This window comes from Cricetulus griseus, chromosome 6 (genome assembly GCF_003668045.3).
Source record: "Cricetulus griseus strain 17A/GY chromosome 6, alternate assembly CriGri-PICRH-1.0, whole genome shotgun sequence".
Lineage (NCBI taxonomy): Eukaryota > Metazoa > Chordata > Mammalia > Rodentia > Cricetidae > Cricetulus > Cricetulus griseus.
The window spans coordinates 149,881,252-149,900,348 of NC_048599.1; the positions used below are offsets into that span (position 1 = coordinate 149,881,252).

At 41.9% G+C, this 19,097-nt stretch overlaps 1 protein-coding gene across 1 annotated transcript in view; it reads right to left on the reverse strand.

Moving 5' to 3' along the window:
- The window catches only part of Psmb7 (proteasome 20S subunit beta 7), a 60,411-nt gene that overhangs the window by 25,300 nt on the left and 16,014 nt on the right, over positions 1-19,097 (reverse strand). Inside the window, exon 6 of the mRNA XM_027423652.2 lies at positions 4,429-4,487. Coding sequence (XP_027279453.1) covers positions 4,429-4,487 — 59 coding nt within the window. The remainder of the gene's footprint in view (positions 1-4,428; positions 4,488-19,097) is intronic.

Sequence of the window (19,097 nt, forward strand, 5' to 3'; positions counted from 1 at the left end):
TGGAACTCACTGTGGAGACCAGGTTGGTCTCAAACTCAGATCCGCCTGCCTCTACCTCCTTGAGTGCTGGAATTAAAGATGTATGCCACCAGCACTTAGCAAATTTTTTTTTCATTTCTAATGCAGCTGAACACTATGAACACCAAAGATAAAGTCTGCAAGCTGCTTCAAAGAAGAATGAACTTGAGCACAACTTAATAAAAGTTACTCTGGCCCCTTTGTATCTACCTATCCATAAATACTGACTAGGTATGTGCCATATACCTGTAATCCCAGCACCAAGGAAACAAGGCAAGAAAGAAGTCCATGTTTAGGGCCAACCTGGACAACATACTGAGAGCCTGTCTCAAAAAGCAAACAACAGGGCTGGAGAGATGGCTCAGAGGTTAAAAGCACTGACTGCTCTTCCAGAGGTCCTGAGTTCAATTCCCAACAACCACATAGTGGCTCACAACCATCTGTAATGAGATCGGGTGCCCTTCTGGCCTGCATGGATACATGCAGGCAGAACACTGTATTCATAATAAATAAATAAATCTTAAAAAAAAAAAAAGCGAACAACAACAAATGTGGCTCTATCTCTACTAGTTACCAACCAGCATGATATATGTAAGGAAACGGAAATGAATTCAGGCAGTCCCTACCCTCAATCCTCTAGGTTAATAGCAAGGGAGAAAAACAAGACAGTGAAAACTATAAGACTGCTCCAAGCATCACTCAGGTCTCAACTAGCTGAGAACCTTTAAAAGCTTTTAATGTGCCTTAAATTCACCAGCTAGCTACTGTTTCTTCACTTGAGGCAGCCCAAAACTCAGATGACCTAAGAGCAGAGGCCCATCTCAGGGTGCTTAGAGTCCCCACTGGGTTGACAGCAGCTTTTCTGGACTGGGCCTTCTCAATGAATACTTGCCATGCATGCCATCTTCTGTCCCTGGGTACTTAATGGGATGTCTGTAGCACTGTAGAAAAGTGCACTGGCTTCTCTATAGTTGCCTCAAAAGTATGTTCTGAACTTTCCAGACAGGAAGAAGAGAAAGTCCCCTTGGTCCTCGGGTGGTTTTTTATGACTCAGATTTTACTTTAGCTTAGGGTCCCCCTGTCTTGACAAGCAAGCACTGAGAGGTAGGAGCTGGAAAACTGAGATGGTCTCATTGCCCCTAAGTGAGAAGGATGCCCCTAAAAACCAGCCACCAAACACGTGGGACAGGGGTTACAATGGAGCACACTCACTGAGAAATCCCCTGACGGCTGCTGGTAGACAAAGGCAATCAGAAGTCAACAGCAAGCAAGACTATGAACAGACAGGAATGGTTGAAATGACCTCTGTTCCCCAATACTTTTCTGTTTGCTAACAATGCTCACCCCAGGCTTACATTAGAGTGACACATTTCTATCAACAGCATGCACCCACTTTCTGGTGTCTCAGAGAACATTAAAACAAGCACATAATACCCCAGATTTCATGATACTAACTACAGCTAGAAAGTAAATCTAAGACGAATTAATATGGCCATGGGAAAGCTCAAGAAGAGGCTGACTGGAAAGGGGCGCTGGAAGCAAAGAAACTACATCTTGATTTAATGACAGTCACCTGCGATTACAGTGCTAACACTAGACTGTAACGCCATTCCTCTGCATTTTATGACATCTAAACCATGCCAATTTATTGTTAAAGAATATTTTAAAGAAAAATAATAGCCTAGATAGTACCTGGACATGGAAGAAAACAGCACAATATACAAATGGCAAAAGACCCAAGACTAGATTAAGTCTCCCCAATAACTTTTGTTATTGTTGGGGTTTTTGTTGTTGGTGGTGTTTTTGAGACAGCCCTGGCTGTCCCTGAAACTCAAAAGATACATCTTCTTTTTGCCTCCTGAGTGCTAGGATTAAACCTGTAAGCCACCACCACCTGGCAAAACTTCTTAGAGAACATTTTAAGTAGGATCACAGGAAAGACTTTACTAATGTTTTTGTTTGTTTGTTGGGGGAGGTGTTCAAGAGGGGTTTCTCTGTGTAACAGCTCTGGCTGTCCTGGAATTTACTTTGTAGACCAGGCTGACCTCAAACTCACAGAGATCCATCTGCCACTACCTCCTCAGTACTGGGATTAAAGGTGTGTGCAACCACATCCCAGCTTTACTGCTTTTATGTAATCAACATACCTGCACTAATCCTGGTGTGTACTGTGGGCTAAGAATCAGACTCAGAGCCTCACATGTGCTAAGCAAGTGCTCTACTACCAAGCCACACTCCCAAATCAAGATTATTTTTTTTAAATATCTATTAACAAGAATTCAAGTTTTTATAGTATTATCTACTGGCAGTTGTTAAGACTATCACTTGGGCTTTAGAGTGATTTTCACTAATTGGCAGTATTAAGTTTCAACCTAAAATTATAAATTTATATAATGGGAATTGTTTCAACCTGTCTCCAGGTCTCATGGGTAATGTAGAAGAGCATTAAATGTTTCAAATACTGGCATACTAAATCTAACAAATTCTCTCTTCAGAATGATAAAATCCCAAGCTTTACTGAAGGGAGGCTAACCCTCTTCTCCCCACAAGCATCCACCTTAAACGCATGGCCTTTGAACCATTTACAGTTCGGACTTGAAACGGTATAAAATTACTCTGGCAAAGCATCAAGTCACTTTTAATAAACCTCAGACTGTAACTCTTTCTGCCATTCTCAGTTTTTTTAACATATAGAGATTCTAATCAATTGAAAAAAAAAAAGCTTCCAAGAAAATCTGAAAAGATTAATGTGGTTTAAAGAAGAGCTTGACATTAAAACTCTTCTACTTAGAAAACTAGAGACAATGGATTTGGTTCCTTTCTTTTTAAATGACCTAGTATACATAACTTTTTCTCTATGTACTTAAGGACACCAAACAGAAAATAATGCTGATATAGGAATTTCCACACTGAGAAATGAGAACAGAATTCTAATTTCTATTCTTCTTAATTGGACGCTTAATTCAGACGCTATCATTTTTTAATAAAAAAATATCTACCTAGATTCTATATGTTTTAATTCCTGTAACTAGGAAAAAAGGAACAAACAGAGCTCATGGGACACGTTACATGTTGTGTTGTTAGCCTCTCGAACCGAGGGCACAGGAGACACCTTTCCTGGCTGACCAGTTCTATCTTTCACAGAACCTGGCCCAAACCAAAAAGGCAGAAAAAACTTTGGAACTCCATGACACTTACTGCTCCAATGACAATGACAGAATGGAAGAACAAAATATTTTTCTTATGCAATCTTTCCCCAAAGATGATCAGGCACAAAGTACTGTCAAAAAGTAATTCTCACCGGGTGGTGGCACATGCCTTTAATTCCAGCACTTGAGTTCGAGACCAGCCTGGTCTACAAGAACTAGTTCCAGGATGGCCTCCAAAGCCACAGAAAAACCCTGTCTTGAAATCCCCCCCCCCCAAAGTAATTCTCACCAATATCTTTCCTTTGGGCCCTAAGTAAAATACTCACAAAATGAGAAAGGGCAGAAAAGATGAGGCAAAATACCCCTAAACAGTTTATCTATTATGAACCACTGAAAAGAGTTGATGCTCCATATCAAAAAATTAACCATCAAGAAGACATCAAGTAGAAACATAGACACAGTGAATACTGCCCTCAGGACTTCTGACCAGGGCTGGTTCAGTGGTGCAAATAAAGTTGGGGACGCATGGGGTGGGGGAGGAGATGCTGACACACAGTGTGGCGCCACAAGCACCCAGCACATTGACCACACCTTTGGAAGCAGCAACACAAGATCAATACATCTGTTATTAAAGGGTTTTCTTTGGGGGGCGACTTCTATGGAAGATGCATCTATCATTAAAGTAGACAGGCCAAATGTTTTTCACAAGATTCTATCTCTTCTACTACCAAAGAAAATTTAATGAAACAATTCTCTACCAATACACTCGAAACATTAGATTCGTAACACCCTGAGAGGACTCTATATGTGTACAATTTTGTCCCTATTTCTACCAGAGACTGAAAAGTCTACATAGATTTTAGAAACTGACCCATTTTTAAGTTAGGTCTATGTGACATGAAAGACACACACAGTTGTTCTATTTTTAGTGAGAAAGCAAGAAAACAGATTGTTCTGGTACCCTGACACAGAAATCTTAATACACAGGAAAATATCCTACCCTGCAAAGAGTCTGAAAGAGCCCAGAGCAGAGAAAAGTCAAACAGCACTGATTCCTCAAGCACAAGGGAGAGCACAACAGGGCCACAAGGCCACCACAGAGGATGCTTTCCCAAATAGCAGATCTCCTCAACAACTCTCTGTGTCAAAACATTCAAGTTATGACAGTGTTGTGCAAGCTCCAGAGGAGGAATCAATCTGTAACTTTCTGATACACAACTGGGAAAATATCTGAAAGGACACTGCAGGGTTACTTACATACCTCCATATCTGGCCTAAACTTATCTTCAAACACAGCCATTGCTGCCAAGGAGCCAGAACCTGTAAGAAAGAAAAAAAAAAAAAAATGCACTTTTAGTGTATTTTACCAACACTCAGCGTCTCCATCTTCAGGCTACCTTGGGTCAGCAAAAACAGTCAAACATGCCCAATGTCACATTCAAGTATAGTGTAAGTGTCAAGTCTAGAAGCCACATCCAAGTGAAAGCCAGTGTTCTTCCAAAGGCTGGAGCTGCTTAGTACTAGTTAGATAGCCCTGAAACTGCCCTCTTATCACTGGCAGGGTTAACTATGTATCCGTCGCAGTGAAATGGGGAGGCTTAAAAATGAGGTCACAAAGAATTTGTATTTTTCCAAGAGGTGAGTGCCCATAATTTCCTCTATCCTATGTGAGGAAGCTTGTGCTCCATGCTTGCTTTGGCGAGCTGCTGGACACAGTGCTAAATATCAAGTCTGTTAAAAAGACATTGTTTTAATGACATGGCCCTGGTAAAGTCACCTTGGCACACAGGCAGGGAGGAAGATACAGCACTACCAATGGTAATGAGACTTCGAGCTGCGCCACCAGGTTACCCCAGCTACAACATTAAAACACTGCATTCTGTGGTATTTATTTGGAGCTATTATTTTCAGTTTGTACTTTTTGAGGAGTAACAGCTGAGTAGACAAAATGACAAAGACACAAAAATTTATTACAACAATAGCAAAGGCTGAAAGGTTATGCCTGCCACACAGATATTAACAGAGCAAATGTATCCCTACCAAGGTTGGAAGGAAAGGCATTACAAATAAGCCTGGCCTCTGAGTGGACACAAAGGCAGCTCAGCACTATTTGAAAATGTAATCTTGCTTTGTTCAGAACCTAGAGAAGCTTTAGAAAATCGTCATCTGTCTATACAGAGCTCTGGCATTATTTCAGGATACTCTACTTTTGGAGAGAGGATACAGATGCCCACAATTTTTTACTCCAATTAGAAGATTTTTTGGCATTTATTACTTTTTAACTTGTTTTGCATAACACTATCTATTTAGCTGGGTCACAGAGAAAACCATATTTTCTATTTAAAATGATTTGTGTACATCGCTTGACCACCTCAATGGTTTAGCAAAGGAAAAAGGCAGCGATTAAACAGTTTCAAATGAGGTGTCCTGCTGATTTTATCAAGTCTGCTGAATGTATAATGAAAAAGGAGAAGCTGACAGCAACACTGCACTGAGGAAATACAGACTACCACATCTGAACCATTTAAGGAGGTCCAATTATAGATCAAATTTAAAGGGTAGAAACAGCAGATTTACAGACACAAATCAATGAACATGGTAATCCCGATGAATATGACAGATACTCCTGTTACAGAATATTGCTGTGGTTGAGGATCATTACCTTCACAGCACTGGATACATCACATCTAAAGCAGTGGGAAACGTCAAGTGTAGACCAGCATTACAAGCAATGACTATTCATTTAGGTTCTGAGAGCAAAAGGCAAACCCAATTCCCCCTCTTGCATTTCTCTTTGTGTGTGTGGGGTGGGGGTACTAAAAAGGTCTAAAGGGACATTATAAAAGCCCTTTGGAAAAGAGATGGACATTAAACAGATATGAAACTGGTGTGTTCCAAAACACCCCAGTGTATATGCAGGGGCAAGCTCACCAAATCTCAAAATAAACATGTCTTTTAAAAACTAAAAATGGTTTCGTTAGTCCCCAGCTCGCCATGAGACTCAGGGGTCAAGGGGGGATGGATGGATGGATGAATGGATGGATGGATGGATGGATGGATGGATGGATGGATGGGCAAGCAAGCAAATGCATGGATGGATGGATGGATGGATGGATGGATGGATGGATGGATGGATGGATGGATGGATGGACAAGTGAGCAAATGGATGGATGGATGGATGGATGGATGGATGGATGGATGGATGGATGGATGGATGGCCTCAGTTTCTGTTTCAAGGCACAAGCAGAAATTCAAATTCTCTAGGTTACACTAGGAAAAACAAAGCTGGTTTTATATGGAAAACAAAGGACAGCTGTCAGGAGGAAACAAGAAAACTGCAAATGAGGAAATCTCTGAAAAAAATCCTTCTAGATACAAAATGCTCCTGTAGAGTGGCCAAAGGCAGGCTTGCCTTCCAATGTGTCCAAGATTATCTATCTTGAGGAACAGCCCAAGGGTAAATGGACTAACAGGCTAAAAATCCACATTTAAAAGGGATACAAAAAGACAGGGTAATTACCCAAGAGCTAACAACTTTGTAGAGAATGGAAATGAATTACCATTAAAGAAACAAAGCAAGTTTAGTTTAAAGGCATTTTTTTCTTTGGGGGGGGGAGGAATCTTGGCCACTTTTTCTTCTGGGCACCCTTTCTTGTTGCCTTCACAGTAAGTATGTCTCCTCTATTCTTTCTCCTAAACATGTACTTGTTTCTGATCAGCTTCATTCAATTATTTTAAAAAATGAAAAAAAGAAAAGTTCCCACCCAACCAAATAAGTCTTCCTCAATCAGAAGCTGTCTCCTGCTTGGCAGTAACACCACAGACATAATTTCTCTAAGTGGGACACACCAGAACTCCCAACTCTGTGCTTTGGGAGGGTGCTCCACAGTACAGAGGTGATGGGTGAGCACAGAAAGAGCATGAGCAAGGCATTTCTGTGTTCCTGTTTATATCTCCATCTTCAAAACACACACACACATTTTCTGGAAAGAGCTTCTAAACTATGCTTGATTCTGCTCCCTCTGAGGTCAAACACAAGTGGGTTCCAAAATGAATGTAAAAAGAAAGAGAAATCCAACCTCAAGAGAATTTCTACATTTGCAAATTAAATTAGCTCCTGCCCCCAGCTTTCAGGAAAGGAGGGATCTGGAGCCCCCTTTGCATGAGTCTACAGAAGTGCTAGGAAGTGGCACACTCCCTATCAACAGGGACTGCACACATCTGCTGAAGACAAAGTTTGGGTAAGAATTCACACAGGACTGCAACTGTCAAAAGCCACAAGAGGGCAGAGTAAAATCATCACAGAACTTCAAGGCAATGTGATGAGAGGCACTAGAAAAAGAGGTGCCATTTAAAAAAATTAAAAAGGACTCAACAAGAACAGTTATCGCTAATGATTATTTAAGCTCCCAGATTTTGGTCTAAGCCCCAAACTAGATACAACAAAATTATCACACAAATGCCATATAGATACAGCCACCACCATATGACCTACAAAACGTTCAACACCCCATCTCACTTTCCCCATATATCATTGATAGACACCCTGAGCTACCCACTGCTTCAGCATCTAGCACCTGCCCAGGCATTACCATACACAAAGCCAGGGCAAAGTCTTTTGAAGGACCATTTACTCTATTTTTATTTTAAAAACATGGAGCCCTCTGAGTTCCAAAGCATCTGGTTTCCTGTAAGGAAGGTAGAGGACAGAAAGGCAGAGGACAGCTCACCAGCAGCACAAGAGCCGTGCTTTACACAGCACATCCAGTTAAGGAGCCAGGTGCTAATAATACCTACTTTCCACACATGGAGGCTGAGCTCTGTGAACACAAGATGTCCATGCAGCCAGTGCTTCATGAACTCTCACTCCGGCAGAAAGGAGAGCACACCAAGAAAAAGCAACCAAGGCCCAATGGTGAACATCAGTGTGCCACATGTAATGTCCTATGTCACTTAGTTTTCCTTATAGCAACCCACTGCAGTGGTAATCATCTCACCCGAGATTATAGGCCCAACATGCACAGAGGCAGAATTCCATCTCAGCTGCTACCTTATGTGGTCCTCTCATACAGAGCATTCTTTTTTTAAAAAAAAAAAAAAAAAAAAGATTTTATTTATTTATTATGTATACAACATTCTGACTCCATGTACATCTGAACACCAGAAGAGGGCACCAGATCTCATAATAGATGGTTGTGAGCCACCATGTGGTTGCTGGGAATTGAACTCAGGACCTCTGGAAGAGCAGTCAGCGCTCTTAACCTCTCAGCCATCTCTCCAGCACATCACACAGAGCATTCTACTTACATAAAACAATTCAGAAAGAATACACAAGACTGGTCATGACTAGATCTTGCTACCCTCAACTCCCTCCTTCCTCTTCCCCAATGCACATACTTCCCCAATGCACTCTACTAACATGTCCCAAATGCCCATTCTAATTTCAGCCTTCTCACCTTGGTATGTGGCAGTCCCCGGGCCCCTTGACAGTCTCATCCCAGATGAGATAATACCCTATAAGAGCTTACCACTCTCCTCCAAAATCTGTCCCCTTCCACAGCTGCAGCCCCACACCAATCTGGAATACAAGTACCAAACAGATTCATGCTGGATTACACTGTGCTGAATGGAGAATGCAACTGGCCATGAGCCAGGGAAACTGAACAGGTCCTAAAGAGTGATGATAGCAACCAACATCTTACCAAGTGTAAAAGAACATTTACTGCCTAATTCACAACACTAGAAAGAATAAAAGAATAAAAGGCAAACAGATATAACCCAAGTCCAGTTTTCAAAAAGATGTCTTAAAGCAACAAAACTATCTGATTTATTATCCAGTCCTAGTGTGGTCAAGCCTCGCACCACACAGAAGTGGGCTACCCTCCCTGGGTTTCTTCTGCATTCTAGTAGCAAAGCTCTCCAGCTCATCAGGAGTTTCCATGTAGCTGCTCCTTAGCAACCTCCACAAGTTTTGTCTTTTTCAACCCATCCATAGTTACTGAGTAGCCACTGCTGCTTCCAGAACTCTTCCAAAGCTTTTTAAAACAGAAAAACAAGGAACAATGTGGTGACTGGCATTTAGAGATGACTTTGTACAACCCCTAGAATGGCTACATATTCACTCTCTGCCTTACTTCCCAGGCCCACTGTCCTACAAGTCCAATCCTCGCCGATTCAAAGAAGATGCCTAATTCTGAATGACTCTAGTTCTACTTTTTCTTTTAATTTAAAAAGCACACGTTACTTGCAAGTTTTAAGGAATAAACTTAGAGAAAACCCAACATTGTGAAAGAATAAACAAAACAAGCAAACCACTAAGACCTTGCTATCGTCACATCTTTCCATGTAACAGGAACAGCAGCTCATCCCAAAATCCTTGTACAGGACTGAAGGTCAATCCATGATGAGTCAAGAAGACCAAGAAAGGACAGCATCAATCACTACAAATACATCTCTTTGCCTAGTAGAGCACACCAGCACCAATCTAGAAGCAGACTCTAGCAAAAAATAGCAATAGGCACATGACACTAAGGAATGCCAAGGCACGCTGACATCCATTGGTTTTGTGGGCTCTTCAGACATGGCACTGGTCCCACTTTTTAAACAGGGAAGGTTGACACTCAGAAGTAGGGAACTTGACCCAATACATGCTTATGACCAGCAGCACATCAAGAATTTTGAAGCTGAGCCAGGCATGGTAGTACATGCTTTTAATACTAGCATTCAAGAGACAGAGACAGGTGGATCTCTGAATTCGAGGCTAGTCTGGTCTACAGAGCTAGTACCAGGACATCCAGGGTCACAAAGGGAAACCCTGGCCTTGAAATTAAAATTTTTTTAAAACAGGACAAAATTTGAGGGTTTTCTGTTTTGGTCTGTTTGTAATAGTTTTCCTATATAGCGTAGATTGGCATGGGGAAATGATCCTCCTACCTCAGTGTCAGCGTCATAACCCCCCTCACATCTACTTTTCTTTTTCTTTCATTTGTATCTGTGGTACTAGGGATGAAACCCAGGGCCTCACACATGCCAGGCAATTATGATGCCACTAATCTATACTACCCACCCAAGAGTCAGAGGGCTCTCTTCCTTCCACCACATCTGTTGTACACAGGAAAGCCAAACAACAAAGTCCAGATTAATCTGCCTAGAAGAGGCAGCTTTCTTAGCTTACTACTCCTACCAAAAAAAAAAAAACAGGCTAAAAGGCTTTTCCCTCCTAGTTGATTTTATACTAATTGCCACACATCTAAATATAATCTGTATTGTTTTTACCTAATTTTTTTAAATTGAATTTTAGTTAATGTTTTAAATGATTAAACATGCTGTTAGTGTCTAGCAGTGACACTTGGGTATCTATTCTAGGGGTTATTTATTTTATATAACCACATTTTTTTCAAAAAAACAAAATTAGTTTTAATTTTCCGAAACCTCAGAAGGTGCTTACCAGCATTAGTACAGATTGAATAGCCTTTATCCAAAATGACTGGGACCAAAAATAATTTGAATTTTGGGTTTGGGGAAATATGCATACGCATAATTATAACGAGATATCTTGGGATGGAACACAAATCTAAAGATAAAATCATCTGCTTCATAGTCTTCATAGTCATATACACATAGCCTGAAGGAAATTTTACGTACTATGTTAGGGGATCTCAGTTCCAGCTGCAACCTGTCACATGAGGTCCAGTGTGTTAGTCTCTACCTGCAGAGTCATGATACCCAGTTTCATACTTCAGAGGGGGAATGCTCAACCTATAGCTCAGCCTGAATGTGTTTTTCTGCAAAACCTCAGAACAAAATCTGAGAACATTCTTACTTGCTCTGTGGATTTAAAAATGCCTGCATTAGCACAGACTGTGTGTAGGTCTGGTCTGAGGGTCTGCAACATATTTTTTTCACATATCAATGTTTAAATACTAAATCAAACATAGCAATTCTAGACAACTGAAAAAAACAAAACTGAAATGCTTCTCCACGATGTGATGCCTGCCTAAGCTCTAGGAAGTTGGCAGGTGGGGATTTCCTGAGAGCCACATCCAAACCCAGGCTAGAAGGGAATCATTTCCTGATAGACCTAAAGTCCTCAGCCCTGAAGCCATGTGTTAGGGACAGTTCTCCATGTTACAGACTAGAATTGATATTCCACTTGTTTCAAGTAGTTTCCCTACAGCAGAGCAGCTGGTAAGAAGAATGAAGATGTAAACCTAGGTCCAGGAGCTAGGAAGCCCAGGCACTACTCACAAGCAACTGGGGACACGCCAGTCGCCCAAGCTCTGAAAACACACAGCTACCCAATAGGGCACAGTTCTGGATTCCCTGGTTTCTCTGGCCATATCACTCTGAGCACCAAAGTGCTACTGCCTCAAAAAAATGAGGTGTCAGTGCAACAGCTGCCCTGGCTTCCTTTCCCTACACAGTCAGGATGGCAACATCTTCAATCAGTGGCTTTCAGGATGAACAAGACACTATGTGCACAGCTGAATGCTAGGGTATAGTAAGAGCTCAATGAAAGCTAGCTATTGCAGTGACTCTGGGACAAGCTCCCTGTCCTCCAGCAGTGACTTGACACACTCCTTCTCAACAGGTCCCTGAGTGGCAGCTTTAACGGAAACCAAGATGTTCAATTTTCTTTTCTCGATGTCAAGAAGTTCTAGAGGCAGCATGAAATGGTTTCCCACTGCTTTTCCCCAAATCAATTTTACCAGAGCTTCACAGGACAAAAGGCTGCCCCTGCTAAGGAGCAGTCCGTTTTAAGCACCCAAGGACCAGTTTGCAACTCTGGTCTGCCAAAGTGGAAGATGTATGCAGTGATAAAGGAGTCACCACCCAACTTTCTAATCCATCAGTGTCAGCTCTCCCCGACAGAGCATTTTCTCATTGTTAGTCAACTGGCCACTCTTCCTGGGGAAAATCTGGTGCTTTCCACAGACCTATAGATGGAGGTCATTTTTCACTCCATTTCTGCCTATAAGGCCTTGTCTCCTGGTACTGATGCTTGCACTGAGGGCCAACAATGCCAGCATCTGAAAAGCTGATTTATGAATATGAAGCAATGTTGGTGCCAGGGGACTGCGCTCAGCCACTAGAGAGCAGTGGAGCACCTCTCTGGGCTCAGAAAGACTAAGCCACAGACTTGAAAAGGTTTAATTGTATGCATGCATTTCATTATAAGCCTTGGCTGGCCAAAAGCTTTGGAGGCAGGCAGCAGGGCAAGCAATCAGACAATCTTGCATGGCTTGCTGAAATCCAGATTTGTCCTTTGTCAGCATAAACAGTTTAATTTGATGTTTTCACTCCTGAGTAAGCACTGAGTATTACATCTAAACCCTCGTGAGGGGAAGAGTGCCTCCTTTTCATCAACAAATGTACTTCACTGTCAGGGTCTACTTTTAATTTCCAATAAATTATTGAAAATACACTCCCAGTTAATATGCTGAAATACGTATGCTCTTAATCATCCAACATTTTTCATTCAAAAACTAGAATCTCAAACAATGCATCTCCTTCTCTACATGTGTACTTGTAAGTAAATATTTAAAACACCACTTGAAGGGAACAGGATTTTCCTTATAATTGCAAATGTATGGTTTCACAGACCTGACAGGTTATCAACAATCCTAAGAAAAGCCTGAAAACTGGGGGCATCTAGGCTAAAAATGTGGAAGGTTTTCTTATTAATATATTTTGGCGACATGTCATAAGGTATGGAGAGAAATGTTCTCTCTTAAAACTGAGTCTCCACCTAACTCCATGCTTATTTAGGCTAAGATGGAGTATGATAACCGCCTACAGATATATGCCTGTCCTCCTGGTCACCCACATGCAGACACCAGAACAGGAAGTCTGAGGCTGAAGCTGAGGACACCAACCCTCTGTATCTGCCTGAAACAGAAGAGGACACCACCACCCACTGTATCTATCTGCCTGCAGCAGAAGAGGGAAGCACCTGGGAGACAGATACCCTTACTCTGGACTCCATTTCAGAACCACCTCCCATAAGGCAGGTTAGCCTGCTCTGCAAGTCCTTCCCAAGCTGTCCTGTCCCTCAGAACCCTCAGAACAAAGGGAACAGAGGTTTTAGTGATTTATAGGGCATCTCTGATTTAATCAGAAAGCACTGTACAAACTAGAAATCCCACTTACTGAAAAAAAAATGGAGAGTTGCATAGTTTTCACTTAATTCATCTGTATCTTCTTTTCAGACATGGAAACAATCTACATTCTGAGAGGTGAAGAAACCTACTCAAAGCTACACAGCTAGTAATGGAAGAATGGAATACTGAGCCTAGCTCTGAAGGCAGTGCCATCCTCGTCCTATGAACTATCCAGAAATGCAGAGTAACTTTCCATTTAATGCGACCTAAAATCAGAGAGTAAAAGACCAGCAAGTGCTAGGTCATGAGTACAAAGGTACTCTGCTTTTAGCTGGTGCAATTCTGAGACAAGAGCAGGGAAAGAGGAATTAGTTAACCTCAGTCTCTCTGAAGTGGGATTTAAAGCAAAGGACGTAAAACTGAATGCTTTGTTTAACTGATCTAAAAGTACTCCTGACAGGGGCTTTTATTTGGTTGTAGATAGACTGAGTACTGAACTTTCAAACTCGATTTCATGGGAAAATGTCAAAGCTGAAAAATAAAGATAACATTAACTCAGTGTCTTCAGTATATTACTGACACCTTTATCTACCCCACAGAACCAAGAACAAAGTTCACTCTGGTCAGACTAGGTCATGAACCAGAAAAGGCTAGCTGTATCATGATTTTACAAGAAAGGGTTTTCACATCTCTAACTTAAGGGCACCATCTATTGGCTTGGTACCACCTTTGCAGCAACCAAGATGCTAGATACAGAATTTAACTTCCAAGGGCTTTCCGCTCCCAGCTGTTTTCTTTTTGGCACTCTACAGCTAGAGAAATCTTAAGATTTAAAATCCATGTGCTGCACATCTTAAATCTCCTAAAGTGGACCTTACTTGTACTAATCAAAGCAGGAAAAGGTGCCAAAGAACTCTTAGCACACCGAGCTACACAGAAAATGTGCTGGCACTAAAATGACTGCAGCACATCATAAACGTCCACTATGTGCTGCTTCCAACGAGTGTTTTCACTCAGGACATCCACTGCATCTCCAAACCCTTCTCAAGGACACAGATCTTTAGACACTCCTGTTTTTCTTTGGCAACAGAGTGTTATAGCTTCTACCTTAGCTTTCCTAGTACTGGGATTAAAAGCATACATCCCCATATTCAGCTTCTAGCTACCATTTTACAGCAGAAATCAAGGTTCATAGATAGTCAGGAAATTTTGGACTTGAGATTTAAAGCTACACTGATTCCAAAGATGAGCTCTTTTCACAGTGCCTCGAAAAATGGCACGGAGAGCAACACATGCAGGTAAAAGCACACAGTGCTCAGTGCTTCCCGGTATGTTCACACAGACATATGTATCAGCACATTAGAAGGATAAGACAAGCAGGTGTGTCTCTGACCTCCCAAGATTAAAAGGCAAGTATGATTAGCAGACTTGCCAAAAATAAAGACACTACCACCACAAAAACCATACCAGCTTCATTTAAAAAAATAAAATAAAATAACAGATCTTGGGTTCCAAGAGGTTAGGTCCAAGCACAGCTAAGCCTAAAGCCAAAATTTCTACAGCCTCTTCCAAGGTTCTAAGTTACACTTCAGTACTTCCTGAAAAGACCTCTCAGTCATTGCTGTCTGTAAAGCTTCCAAGAATGAAGTTTCCTGGATCAGCACAGATCCTTCCTGGCTGCCTTTGACTCACAGAATGCAAGGTGTAGAAAAAAAGCTATAGCAATATATGCTTCTAAGACTCCCAAAGCAGCAAAAAGGACTCCCAGCAATACTTCAGCAATAAAGTCCATAGACCAGTCTTCTGAGAAGGCATCCAGCTGCAGCTAAATCCTTAGGAACTGGAAACAAATATGAAAGAAACATTTTACCATCCTGAAGCATGCTAATTTGGGTCAATACAGGAACACTTCCCAAATCAAGACATGTGGAGACACCATGTCTTCACAACAGGAGTAGCAGCACTTGTCTGTCATTCCAGTGTGGGGAGGCTGAGGCAGGAAATCAGGAGTTTGAGGCCAGCCTGGAGTGTATAGCAAGTCTCAAAGGTGTGGGGGGGGGGGTGCAACAGGACTGCACATATACACACAAAAGGTGTTCTTTAGTGCATTTTACTGTTTGGGGTGTAAAAAGTGATCCTCAACTTTTCTATATGTGGTGGTTTGAATAAGAATGGACCCCACTTGACTCATGTATTTAAATGCTTAGTCATCAGGGAGTAGCACTATTAGAGAAGAACTAGTAGGTATGGCCTTGTTGGAGGAAGTGTGTCACTAGAAGTGGGCCATGGTTCTCTTTGTCCTCTCTGCAGATCAGGATGTAGTTCTCTCAGATACCTCTCCAGCACCATGCCTGCATGCTGCCATGCTCTCTAACATGATGACAATGGACTAAGCCTCTGAACTACAAGCAAGCTCCCAGTTAAATATTTTCTTTTTTAAGAGTTGCCTTGGTCATGCTCTCTTCACAGCAATAGAACAGTGACAAAACACTATCCATGGTCCAGCCTAATTTTAACATCTGTCTTAAGACAAGACACTGGTTTGTTTCTGCCTCTCTATTACCATCTTCTTCACTGCTGGGGCCCCTATAAACTGGGGCTTAGTAGATATATATATTCCAGTAATTAGGAAAGTGGGCGCTCAGTTTATCTGGAGATAGACTTTACCTCAATGGCCCTTGTAGTGACCTTGCATCTTCCCTAATGATGCATGCCAATGTTTATTCCTTACCTAAAATTGTCCAAGGGCCTCATTTCCAGGAATGTTATGCTTGAAATGTATTCATGTTAATTCTCTATGTGGATAAGCAGGCAAAATAAGAATTTTATATACCATGCCAATGCTGCTACAAAGAACACTGCCAACCTAACAAAAAGACAGTCCCCAAGCTTCTCCTGACGTGACTTCAGTCTGCCTACTAAAAGGAAGCTGGCAAGTCCACAGAATAAGCTAATTAAGCTGAGAATTAAGAGCCTGCATTTTGTCTATATAAAAAATTGACTAAAACCTTCTCTCTTTCTTAATTAAAAAAAAAAAAAAAAAGCCAGAGGCTCTTGTCCAAGTTCCACAAATCACATAAGCAGTCTCTTCCAAATTAATTTCCTAAAAGGGACGGCAGTAAATGAAAACTTTAGCATTCCCTTTTCTAGCTTATGCACTTCCTTGCTAGGCGGCAAGAAACCTTTGGGAGCCTCACTTTCTACATCAGTGGGTCAAGTACAGCTGAGGTGAAGCACCTCCCCACAGCTGTGCTACTGCAGGGGGCTGAGTGCTGCTGTTGTCACTGTGGTCAACATGCTCTGGGACAGCGCCAGACCAGAGGGTAGTCAAGGTACTCTTCTCCTCAGTAAACACTATAAAAGAGCAGGCTTTAGAGAGGAGACATCCAGATCATCGAGAGACAGATCACCTGCACCTGCAGGCCAAATGAGGAAGAAGGTACAAACAGCCTTCAGGCACCTAGCTAGTACCCTACCGTGTGGGCAGGCAAACTTTAGGTACCTCTTTTTAGGAGTTGGGACTATTAGTGCTTACTGTCAAATCACCAAAACAACAACAAAACACTTTATTACAAAGTTTGGCTTCTACTTCTCATAATAAAATTAGAAGGCTGAAACTCCCTCAGGATGCACACAGCCCAGGAAAGCATTACATTCTGTGGCCTGAAGATGTTCCTCTGCTTGCTCCATCATCTGAGGTTTGCGCTGTGTTCATCCAAAATAAGAAGCATGAATTAAAACAAAACCCATCAAATCATGGCAATCCTGAAACTCTCCCTCAACATCTAGCACCCCACCCTCAACCAGAAAGGAAGGGGAGGAAAGGGAATCAGCAGAATGAAAACACAAACCGAACCACAGAAACAGAAACCAGGTTAGGAAAAAGACATCACACAGCTCCTCTCACAGGACAAGGCTAGAAAATAGAAAAGCCCAGGAGTACAGAGGCAAGCCCAGGATACTATGAGACTGAATTGCAAAGCTCTCCTCTTCACAATGGACATGGATTGGAAAGAATCAAAAACTAAAACCATGTTGCCTGAGGGTCACAGAATTATGGAAAATTCAAAAATGCTTTGATTCTATAAAGCTATTTCATTAAATACTAGGTAGTGGCTGCTGGAGCATTCAAGGGAAATCTACACATAGAACAATCAAAAACACAAGGAACAAAGGTCCTTTGGGAATCTGGACAAATACTTTTACTACTCAGAAGCAAGTTTTAGTTTAACAAAACTTGAGCTGTGAGCTGGTGACATCACAGCATCAATGCTGTATTGGAACTTGCTTGAGGGAAGTCAAAGATTCAAATCCGGCTTTTGCCACTGATCAGCTAAGGGTAGCAGCTAAATAGCTACATCTCCTAAGCTTTGGGTTTCTCATCTATAAAATAGCAACAACAGAATCATTTGTGTGGAGTTTAACAGAAGATAATGTGACAGCACCCACTAGACTGTGACATAAAGATACTATATAAAGTCAGGTGTCCATGGCAAACATTTAATCCCAGCACTGGGGAGGCAAAAGGCAGGCAGATCTCTGTGAGTTTGAGGCCAGCCTGGTCTACAGGGCAAGTTCCAGAACAGCCTCCAAAGCAATACAGAGTAACCCTGTCTCAAAAACCCAAAAAGATACTATATAAATATGTTTTATTTTTAATAAATGTATATAGTACCAGATTCAACAATAACCAAAAAAGGACCAGTCACATGAACAATGTTTTGTGCTTTTTTCTTATAGCTAAACTGGAGCCACATACACAGAACAGAATCAACACTAACTCTATTCTAGCATTGCAAACCACTAGTCCACAGTGGACAACAGTTGAGGTTACTAAATTCACTGGCACAAACAAGTTACAAAAGCAGATTCTGGCAGATTCTTAGGACAAGAGTCTACTCTCAGAGACCACAGGGTTTTAAAGAGACAAAAGGGACAAGGCCGGGAAGAACAGAGTCTGGCTAAGGTATGAATCCTGGGACTGGGACATGCCACCTCTTCCTAGGGCTACTAGGAGAGAATGGCTTCAGGCTGGACTCAGGTGACAGGGAAGATGCTTCAGACAGTAAAGCCATTCCCAAACAAGCAGCCTGGAGGTGGCAATAAGAATGTTCAGGTGAGAACAAGGGGTCTTTGCCATAGAGGTCCAGAATATACAAAGAAAAGGAGCAAGAAACCAGACTAGAAAGGCTACCCAGGTAGAAGAGCTCCTGCCACATCGCAGCCACCAGAAGGCAGGCAGTAGCATGGAAGAAAACAGTAAAGAACCACCACCAGAAATGCAAGATCTGGCCATGGCTGCCATATGCCTCCATTTCCAATCCTCTTTCTCTTTTATGTCAATGCTCCCTTTGATAGCAGACTCGTGTCTCACAGCAAATCGAATCCTACTAGATTAGGATTGCCTGGGGTTGGGAACCCCCAGAACAAAACCAAAACATCTTGGCTTGCAGAATCTGGACCCCATCTAACTCACCTCTGGCCCACCCTCACAATATTCATACATCTTTATCCCTCCTGCCCCAGTTTTGCTTCTACTGGGCCCCTAGATAGAGCCCTTCCCCACCAAGTATCGCCCCACCTCCAGAGCGTGGATCACCACAGAAAGGAATGTGGGTAGAGTAAGGCAGCAAACTTCTTCCTTATCAAACTGGCAAAAAGATCCAGTGTTGGGGAGGCTTCTCCAGAAAGACATCTTTGTGTTCTCTTGGGGGAGAATAAATGAATACCATCTTTTTGGAAGGCAATTTATCAATGGCTCTCAAAAGGTAAAATGTAGTGATAATTTGTTTGAAATCTAACAAATAAAGCTCTCCTGAAGATCAGAGTG